Source organism: Hordeum vulgare, chromosome 6H (genome assembly GCF_904849725.1).
Source record: "Hordeum vulgare subsp. vulgare chromosome 6H, MorexV3_pseudomolecules_assembly, whole genome shotgun sequence".
NCBI lineage: Eukaryota > Viridiplantae > Streptophyta > Magnoliopsida > Poales > Poaceae > Hordeum > Hordeum vulgare.
Genome location: NC_058523.1, coordinates 91,266,936 through 91,277,517, shown reverse-complemented (window position 1 = coordinate 91,277,517; position 10,582 = coordinate 91,266,936). Strand labels below are relative to the sequence as shown.

General features: G+C 47.8%; 1 protein-coding gene across 1 annotated transcript; it reads left to right on the top strand.

Moving 5' to 3' along the window:
- Positions 1 to 1,605: 1,605 nt before the first annotated feature.
- LOC123404042 lies at positions 1,606 to 10,203 on the top strand. The gene is made up of 4 exons (XM_045097953.1): positions 1,606 to 2,434; positions 2,520 to 2,618; positions 2,722 to 2,823; positions 9,663 to 10,203. The coding sequence occupies exons 1-4, from the start codon at positions 1,983 to 1,985 to the stop codon at positions 9,802 to 9,804; spliced, it is 795 nt and encodes a 264-aa protein (XP_044953888.1). The 5' UTR covers positions 1,606 to 1,982; the 3' UTR covers positions 9,805 to 10,203.
- The last annotated feature ends 379 nt before the right edge of the window (positions 10,204 to 10,582 follow it).

The window sequence follows — 10,582 nt, the reverse complement described above, 5'->3', positions numbered from 1 at the left end:
TTTGAGACTGTGGGCTAAAATTCTCTGGAGTTCTTCTCCCTTAAATCTCACTACAGGCTATTATTCACATTTACCATTCTGTAGTTGCTCACAACGAGGAATTGTTATCTCCTTGAGAAAATAGAGATTAAATTTGTGACACTCTCAAAAGTAAAATGACTTTCTGAGCTAGATAGCGACTTTCTGAGCACCAATATAGAACTTATAAACCTTTTCCATGTTTGTTATATTGATATTTTCAAAAAAAATCCTTTTGTATATTATACTATGAATATTATTCTGCATTACTTGAACTGTTACTTTTTATGTGTTTGCAGTAGGACTATATGGTTCTCACTCAAAGTAGAGGCCAACAAACTCCTTTTGGAAGGACTTACAACCACCACATATATGATCTTATTGAAGTAGGAGCCAAAAACTACAAATCATCTATTCCTAGAATGGAGCTGGCTGAAGTTGAGATTTCAATGGAGCGGGTAGTTCAACGACGCTAACATCAAGTTGAAAGTTTAGACAAAGTTTATAGGAGGGTTAGTAAAGAAAATCTGTTCACGAGGAAATGCACCAGCAACAATTTGTGTCGAAGTGCAAGTCAAACACCCTTAAGATTTTTTTCCGTTGTTTATTTCTTTAATTACAATTCTTATTATTTTTAGCTGGCACTGATATAGGAATGGAAATCGTGTGACCTTTTTGCCCTCTCATCAGCCATTGCATTTTTGAGTCATATCAGTCTATCTAAAAGAATCCATTACTTTATGTTTTGTATATTTGGAAATGTCTAAAGGTGTGTTGTTTCATATAACTGTGTGTTATGCTGCCTATGTCTTTCCCGATAGCCTTAGTATGGTCATCGTTTTCTCATTTATATCCTTCATTTTAAATTAAAAAATATGAATCATTGCATTGTGCCAAAATTTATCATTCTTGTTTGATTTATAGGCTATTCTTCAAAAAAAAATGTGAATTTCGTATAACAAGCTAAATCAGAATCTTCTCTATTGCAGTTGGGATCATGTCACATGAGTACTGAGCTGTCGTTATTTTCAAATTCATTTAGTCCACAATGTAGCTTGATGTGTATCTTGGACACCATTCATTTTGTGCCACAAGATAATAGAAGTTGTTCGATTGGTAAATTATTTTTCAGGTTTCCAAATACACGCTTATTTGTTTCGTATTCCTTGTAACTCATGGCCTTTCTTGCTTTTACAAAATATCAAACCACTAGGACTAAACTTTGTATGTCCCGTTGCAACGCACGGGCCCTTGTGCTAGTCTCTTTAAAAGGCTAAAGTTTCAAGCATCCCTCACTAAAGAGAGGCTAAAATCTTCTAGGCAGGGGTACCCCTACTAAAATATGGATTAGTCCTCTCTCTCCTCATTTAACTCCTCTCCTTTGACACATGTGAGTTCTGAATTGAAGGGTTTGAAGGATAATAAACGCTCATTAACTTGATTTTAGTCTCCTTAGTATTTGGATCCAAGCATGGGTGAGGTTAGTAAATTTTAGTCCCATTACTTTTAGTCATGGGACTAAAACGTATCAAGCACCCTCTTAACCATCCACCATCAAGTGTCTCATCAAGTGAGCGTTTCATGTGGTCAATTAATTGTGCTTGCATGCATACATAACCGTCCATTATCATGAAACATCATCGTGGTCAGGCATAACCAGACGTCTTTAATCTATACTACTATTAAACAATCGAACAAGAATTACACTACAGACACCCCCATCAAACGCCCCACAAAAAAAACAACCAATCAGCACCCCACGATTAATCCCACAGATCTTAATCTAACAGCCCTCGTTAATCCGCCGTCTACTGGGTGTACTTCGCAATTACAATTGGCTGAACATACTCCACCAACCAAACTTCCAATCACGCAAGAAAAAAAAAAAGGAGAAAATGGCCAGCAACGTCCCCTGTAATCACGGTACCATCCAGCCACCAGCATCACGGGATTCGCCGTAGTCCATGGAGATCTCCCTCGACGCGCTGCTGGGCATGCAGCAGCACGGGCAGGACCTGACCTACAGGCTCGCGCAGGGCGTCTCGGGCCTCCTCCTCCACGTGCAGCCGCCGCAGCTCCCGTGGCCCGCCCCGCCGCTGCCGCTCAAGCTCATCTCCTTCGACATCAAGCTCCCCGCCGTGCCCTTCGTCGGCGGCGGGGGCGTCGACCTCCCCGCCGTGGCCGTCGCCTCCTTCGTCGAGATCGGCAGCCGGCTCGGGCAGGCGGGCTCCGACCTCGGCGCCTCCGTCGGCGGCGCCGTGCAGCAGCTGTCGCGGCAGATTCCCGTGCCGTTCCGCTCCGTGCCGCGGCCGCCGACCCCGCCTGTGCGCTCGCCGCGCTGCACACCGCGCACTTCGTCGGTCCGCGCGACCGTGCCGGTGCCGTCGCCTTCCTCGCCGCCACCGCCACGAGCCTCGTAAGAACCCGACTGCCTCGGGTCCGCTCCTTTCCCCATTCCGAATCCTCCCTTGACTTTCGCTGCACTCGTATGCTTCCACAAGGGCAAGGCGACGGAGTACGAGAGGGCACTGTTTCGGGCGCTCTCAACGCTCGTCGGCGAAGACAGGGACACGGAGGTGGCCGTCGACCGGCATTTCCAGGTTCCCTCTCGCGGCAGCTTTCATCTGATTTCTCCTGCCGATTTGGAAGGAGCCACAAAGTTTACTGGTGAAACTGAAGAGTGTTCTTGCTCGTGTGTGACAGCTGCTCAGGGAGTTCCCCAGGGATCTCATGTCCCTCAGGAGAACACAGCTCATCTTCTTCTATGTCGGACGGCCGGACACATCCCTCGAATTTGTTCAACAAGTAAGCTGACAATTTACCACAAGAGGTCTGGTTTTTATGCTTACAGTTTTCGTATTTAGGATTTTACCCAGGGATAGCAATGTCGTTTCTTTTGTGCATTGGGTGCGCTTGTGTGAAACATTTCTTAGCAACACCCACTGAAACTTTCAGTGAAATAAGATTTAGTGATTTACTAATTTCTCAATGGAGTTGTATGCCTGTTGTTTCCTCGCCGTCGCCACATGCCACCGCTACGGGAGCGCACAGAGGCGAAGGAGCGGCGAGAGGAGCTCACCAACGTCGATGGAAAGGCCCGGTGCAGTCGGAGGAGCTCGGAGAGAGGAGATCGACGACGGTGAGCTCTCGGGTCCGAGGTTGAAGAAGAGGAACGGGACGAAGCTGCGTCGTGCTCCGGTTCGATCCAGAGCTCGAGGGGGTCGAGGAGGATGTCATGGAGCGTCTAGGCTCGACGGATAGGAGCGAGGCTGGCGGTGGCTGCGAGCTCACCGTAGCATGGCCATGGCGGCGTTCGGCTGGACATGGGAAAGGGGGCAAGAGAGGAGAGGAGCTCCTTGGGGCGCGAGGCGAGGCGAAAAGGAGGCTAGGGTTGGAGAGACGCTCAGGGTCGCATTATCCGCGTCGGGGGAGCCGTTGGATGCTCGCCAGCGAGGGCATCCGTACGCGGACGGCTATGGCGCCATGGCCTCCCCTGCCTCTGTCGGGAGGTGGGAGAAAGGCCAGCCTAGCTGGGCCGGGCCAGCCTGTACCAGCTGGGCCTAAGTGCCCAGTAGCTTTCTACTTTTTATTTTTTCTTATTTTTTTATGCTTTCTTTTATTATTTTCTGCTTTATTTAATTCCAGCAACTATTCCTTATAGAAAAAATGTGTGACATGGTCCAACACATATCTTACAGTATTTTGAATGATCACAAAAATAATTGGGCCCATTGAAATATGTTTGGATTTTTTTCATGGAATTTAAGAGCACTTTTAAATGCAAAAATGACTCTGTTTTGATGGTGGGGTCCACACCAACATCGAGGGTGATGTTGTTTTCCTTAATAATAATTATTTTGGATTATTTGACAATTGTGCAACATTTTTTCGATGTTGTTTGAGGAATTATTTTATTTCCATATAATTCAAGTGGCCTTTTACGTGGAATTTGAAGAGAAATATGAATTTCAACTTGATCATATCCAATTTAGCAAAATGATTTGTTGTTGATCATGGTCTCCTTGTCTTATGTTACTCCAAACATTTTTTCCATTATTCCACCGAATACATTTATTTTTAATTTTTCAATGGAGTGCAAGTAATGTGTATATTGTGTGTGTTTTAATATTTTTGCAGCTATATATATATATACTAAAATTTTAATATTAAAAGCAATTTATAAATTATTCAGTTAGTCGTGCGTTGCACGTGCATGCTAACTAGTCCTCATAAAATGGCCACGTTTTGATCCAACAAAAAATATATTCATAGCTATACTTGCTACTAACATGTAGGATTACTCGTTCGTTATCGTCTTCGGACAACACTTACCCGGGCGGACATTCCGTTGGAGCCGCTAACACGAGGACACGCAAATGAAATTTACGTACAGACGACCAACATGCAGTCAGTCGGTCGCCCCTCGCGTCGTCTCTCCATCGGACACGTATGCATCAGTCGGTCGTCCTGCACGTTCCATTCCTCGGGACTCGTGTGCACCAATCAGCCGCCCTGTGTGCCGTCGTTCAACCGGACGCGACTTCATCACTCGATCACCCCGTGTGCCGTCGCTCAATCAGACACGACATCATCATTCGACCACCTCGTATGTCGTCGCTCAACCGGACGCGACTTCATCAGTCGGTCGCCCGTGCGCCGTCGCTCAACCGGACGCAACTTCACCACTCTGTTGCCCCGTGCGCCGTCGCTCAACCGGGCACGACTTCATCATTCGGACGCCCTGCGTGCCGTCCCTTAGTCGGACTCATCGTCATAAATCGGTAGCCCCGCGCGCCGTCGCTCAGTCGGACGTGTCGTCAACACTCGGCTGCCCCGCGCACCGTCGCTCAGTCGGGCGCGTCGTCAACACTCGGCCGCCCTACGTGGCTTCCCTCAGTCGGACGCGTTGTCAACACTCGGCCGCACCGCGCGTCGTCCCTTAGTCGGACTTGTACTAATAAACCGACCGTCTGCATGCCGTTGCTGAGTCGGACGCGTCGTTAACACTCGGTCGCCCCACACACCATCCCTCAGTCGGACGCGTCGTCATCAATCTGTCACTCCGCGCGCCGTCCCTCAGTTGTACGAATCTTCGTCATTCGGCCGCCCCGTGTGTCGTCGCTCAATCAGACACGACTTCATCATTCGACTGCCCCGCGCGCCGTCGCTCAACCGAAAGCGACCTCATCACTCGGCCGCTCTGCGCGTCGCCACCCGATGAGGTGTATCTTCATCACTCAGCTTCCCTACATCTCGCCATCGGTTGAAAACGTCTTCGCTACACGGCCGCGCACGCGCCATTAGACAGCTAAGTCATTCTTCACACGATGCATTCAATTAAGTAGTCATTTCTGCATTACTGAGTCTCTTGTAAGTCACACATGATGTTCACTCGGAGGCCACGCTAGTGAGTGTACCTCAGCGTTTGGTTTTTTATTTCATATCGAAACACTTCATTTCCGCTTTATTTGGGTTCAGAACTCAAACGAGTTTAGCCGGATCCTTCACTCTTTTAGACTCTTGCTGACTCTTGCTGGTTCCAAACCAGCAATCACCTCGCACACCCATTAGCAAACTCATATTGCTTTGGGAATTTTTTTACGTTGGTTTGTGCTATTTTTCGTACATAGGTTACACAGTCACTCGGACGCCCCGCCCGTCGTCATCTGGTTGGACGCGCCTACGTCACTTGGCCGCCCAGCGCACCGCCACTCGGTTGGACGCTTTTCCATCACAGGGTCGCCTCGCATGTCGTCGCTCTGCCGAGCGAGTCTTCATCACTTGGACACCCGGCGCGTCGCCACTCTGCTGGACGTGCCTACATCATGTGGATGCCCCACACATTGCCACTCTGCTGGACGCGCCTATATCACCCGGCCGCCTCGCGCGTCATCACTCCATCGAGCGTGTCTTCATCACATGGCCGCCCAACGCGTCGTCACTCTGCCGAGCACGTCTTCATCACATGGACGCCCTGTGCGTTGCCACTCTGCTGGACGTGCCAACATCACTTGGCCGCCTAGCGTGTCGCCACTCGGTTGGACGCGTCTCCATCACTCGGCCGTCTCGCGCGCCGTCACTCTGCTGAGCGGTCGACATCACTTTGCCGCCCAACGTGTCGCCACTCGGTTGGACGCATCACCATCACTCGGCTGTCTCACGCGCCATCATTCCGCCGAGCACGTCTTCATCACTCGGCCGCCTCGCGCATCGCCACTCCGCCGAGCGCGCCTACATCACTCGACCGCCTCGCGCGCTATCACTCCACCAAGCGCGTCTTCATCACATGGCCGCCCCGTGGGCTGCCACTCTATCGGACACGTCTCCATCACCCGGCCGCCTCGCGCGCCATTATTTCGCTGAATGCATCTTCATCACACGGCCGCCCATCGCGTAGCCACTCAGCTGGAGATGTCTTCATCACTTAGATGCCTCCCGCATCGTCACTCAGCCGGCCCGTGCGCCATAGCTCAGCTGAACACATCTATTCCACAACCCCCTAGTGGGTGACCGGCTTAGTTGCAAACCTCACTTTGCCTAAGTAAAAAACTATTTCGAGTACGGACACGCTCCACAGCTGAGAACTTAGCTGTGACTCCATATTCCCTAAGTTAAAAATAACTCTGAGTATGGACATGCTCCACACTCGGGAACTTATCTGCAACTCCATATCACCTAAGTTAAAAAACAACTCCAATTACGGACATGCTCCACACTCGGGAACTTAGCCGCGACTCCGTATCGCCTAAGTTAAAAACAACTCCGAGTACGGACACGCTCCACACTCGGGAACTTAGTTGCGACTCCGTGTCGCCTAAGTTATAAACAACTCCAAATACGGACATGCTCCACACTCGGGAACTTAGTTGCGACTCTGTATCGCCTAAGTTAAAAACAACTCTGAGTACGGACATGCTCCACACTCGGGGGCTTAGATGCGAACCTGACTTCGCCTAAGTACAAAAACCTACTCCCAATACAGACACGCTCCACACTCCGGAACTTATCTGCGACTCCGTATCAACTAAGTTAGAAACAACTCCGAGTACGTACATGCTCCACACTCTGGTGTTTAGCTGCGAACCTGACTCCACCTAAGTAAAAAACTACTCCGAGTACGGACACACCCCACACTCGGGAACTTAGCTGTGACTATGTATCACCTAAGTTAAAAACAACTCTGAGTACGGACATACTCCACACTTGGGGGGCTTAGCTGTGAATCTGACTTCATTTAAGTAAAAAACTACTTCGAGTATGGACACGCTCCAAACTCGGGAACTTAGTTGTGACTCTGTATCGCCTAAGTTAAAAACAACTCCGAGTACATACATGCTCCATACTCGGGGGCTTAGCTGCGAACCTGACTACGCCTAAGTAAGAAACTACTCCGAGTACGGATATGCTCCACACTCAAGAACTTAGGTGCGACTCTGTATCGCCTAAGTTAAAAACAACTCCGAGTACGGACATGCTCCACACTCGGGAACTTAGCTGCGACTCTGTATCGCCTCAGTTAAAAACAACTCCGAGTACGGACATGCTCCACACTCGGGAACTTAGCTACGAACCTGACTTCGCCTAAGTTAAAAACTATTCCGATTATAAACATCATCCATACTCGGGGGATTAGCGACCCTGTGTTGACTAAGTTCAAAAATACACTCGGGGACTCGACCTTGATCCATAAATCATATAAGGCACACTCAACAAACATTCAACATGACAAGCACTAGAAGACATAAACCCTCTGCGAGACTCATCTAGTCTGACAGAGGCTCGAGGGCTACACCTAGTGGGTGCAGTGAGCGTGCCCCCACTGGAAGAGAATACAAAAAAGACACATTATACTTGGTCAGGTCCAGCAACAACGTTCAAGTTCAACAGACTCTATAGGCTCCAACCGACTACCAGCAATCAGTCGGAGTCTGAGGTACTACTGTTGGGGATACACGAACGGGTAGGCCCATGAAGGGTCGAAATACCATAATAGCATGGGGTCCACACATGAGGTGGGTCCAGACAAATACATACATACTATCCACTCGGACAAGTACATTCCATCCACTCGGATGACAGTCAACCACTCGGTCGTATGACTCACTCGGGTATGTGAAGACCAGCAGTCAGCAAGGCAGTCGAAGCATAGAGGAGGTTCTGTAGTGGGCTGACATTATGGCATCAATGCCCCATCTTGTAACATGAGAGGTGAGGGGTTGCGCACTCTATATAAGCCACCCCCTCCACATAGTCAAGGGCTAGCTCATTCTTCCCCTTGGCTTCCACGCCATTATTCTCAGGACTTTGCTCTCTCATGAAGATTCGGTCTCCTATCTATCCCTCAAATACACCACGTAACTCCGTGTTCATGAGAATAAGCAAAGCCTCTCCGGAGCAAGAGACGTAGGGTTGTTATCTCCATCGTGAGAGGCCTGAACTCGCTAAAACACTAGTGTCACCCATTTGCATCTCGATAGATCATGCTCCTTTATCCTACCCCTTTCTATTGTCAGAATCGTTACCACGACACTTGGCGCACCTCTCTCTCCTTAGATCGTTTTCTCCTCCATTTGCGGTTTCGGTAGTACTCGGCGTAGCCCTGCCGGGATAGCATCATCACAACCGCCACCACGCCGTCGTTTTGATGGAGAACTCACCTACTACTTCACCCACGCTCGTAGGATCGAGGTGGTGAAGGCGTCATCGAGCTGTACGTGTGATGAAGTCGGCACTTGATCGAGACGTTCATGACTGGATCGTGGGATGCATCATGATTGGATCGCGAAGACGTTCGACTACATCAATCGCATTTCTTAATGCTTCCTCTTAGCGATCTACAAGAGTATGTAGATGCACTCCCTCTCTCGTAGTTGTTGATCTCCATAGATAGATCTTGGTGAGCGTTGAGAATTTTTTGTTTCTCATGCGACGTTCCCCAACTGTGGCATCATGAGCTAGGTCTATGCGTAGATAGCATGCACGAGTAGAAAACAAAAGAGTTTGTGGGTGTTGATATTCAGATTTCTTACTTCCTTAGTCTTATTTTCATTCGGTAGTATTGTGGGTGAAGCGGCCCAGACCAGCCTTACACGTCCACGTACGAGAGACCGGTTCCATCGACTGACATGCAACTTGTTGCATAAAGATGGATGGCAGGTGTTTGTCTCACCCACTTTATTTGAATTGGATTAGACACATGCGGTCCTTGTAGAAGGTTAAATAGCAACTTTAATATCACGGTTGTGGCTTTGCGTAGGTAAGAACGATTCTTGCTAGTTACCCATAGCAGTCACGTAGAACATGCTACAACAAAGTAAAGGCCGTCTATTTTTTTACATGGCATGTTGTGCTATGATATGGCCAAAGACATGATGAGATATATGTGATAATCATGTTTTGTATAGAATTATCATGATTTCCATGTCGATGAGTATGGCAACCGGCAGGAGCCATATGGTTGTCTTTAATTATTTGTGCTTTTTTTGCTTTACTTGATAGTTATGTGATGAGGACATGACTACCTTGAATACGACCAAAAATATTTCATATTTGCATATTTATGAGGTAATTTATATTAATAATTGTATAATATTATATTTTGTTATCACGGACAAAAATACTACGCCATTTTATTTCCTGTGTAGAATTATTGAAGGCGGTTGCAAAAGAAATATAAAGATGAGAGGTCTTGAAGCTTACATGAGCCAAACAAGTGCAAACATGCTTATACGTGCTTGCATCGTGAAGAAGGAGCCGGCCTTGCTTGTCTCAATAATACATGTGTAAACCAGCACATGCTCCGATGCAAGAAGCCAACAACACAAGAGCCAATCAAATTCGATTTTGACTATGTGAATTAATAAGAGAAGTAACCGAGTTGTGCATGGACTGTTACGTTGGGCAAACCCATATCGACAACCAAAGCAAACATCAAGTCCAGCGGAGTCGTGCAGTATTTGGTCTTTGTACGACCCTGTGTTTCGTGAATCAACACGCCAGACAACTGTAGCTCTTAATAAATAGCTAGCCTAAATTAGGGTTTAGACTCGGGATTTGTTCAGTTGAAAGTTAGTCATTGTAACTTCGTGTACTTTATTTGTGTCCAACAACCAGGCTAAGTCCGCTTTCGTATCCCACCCTTATCAATACTTCATCTATATTCATAATATTCAGATTACAATATCATATTCTTGCTTGTTCTTCGATTGCTTGCAGGAAATAGACCTTCGTGGTCAGGTTGATCGTGCTTCGGCATGGTCAATAGCCCCTTGGATATTTGTTTAGTGATTGCTAAGGCACAATGTCGTGCATATTTGTAGTGGGATCGTCAAAGTCACCTCCACCAAATCGATAGCCATCATCTCATCGAAAGATTGGGACCCTCGCCTCTATCACTATGAGTTAGCAATAGTGGTAGAAGCATAGTTGATGCAACAACCCCTATGGCGAAACGATGATGGAGATCATGGTGTCATGCCGGTGACGATGGAGATCATGCCGGTGCTTTGTAGATGGAGATCAAAAGCACAAGATGATGATGTCCATATCATGTCACTATTATGAT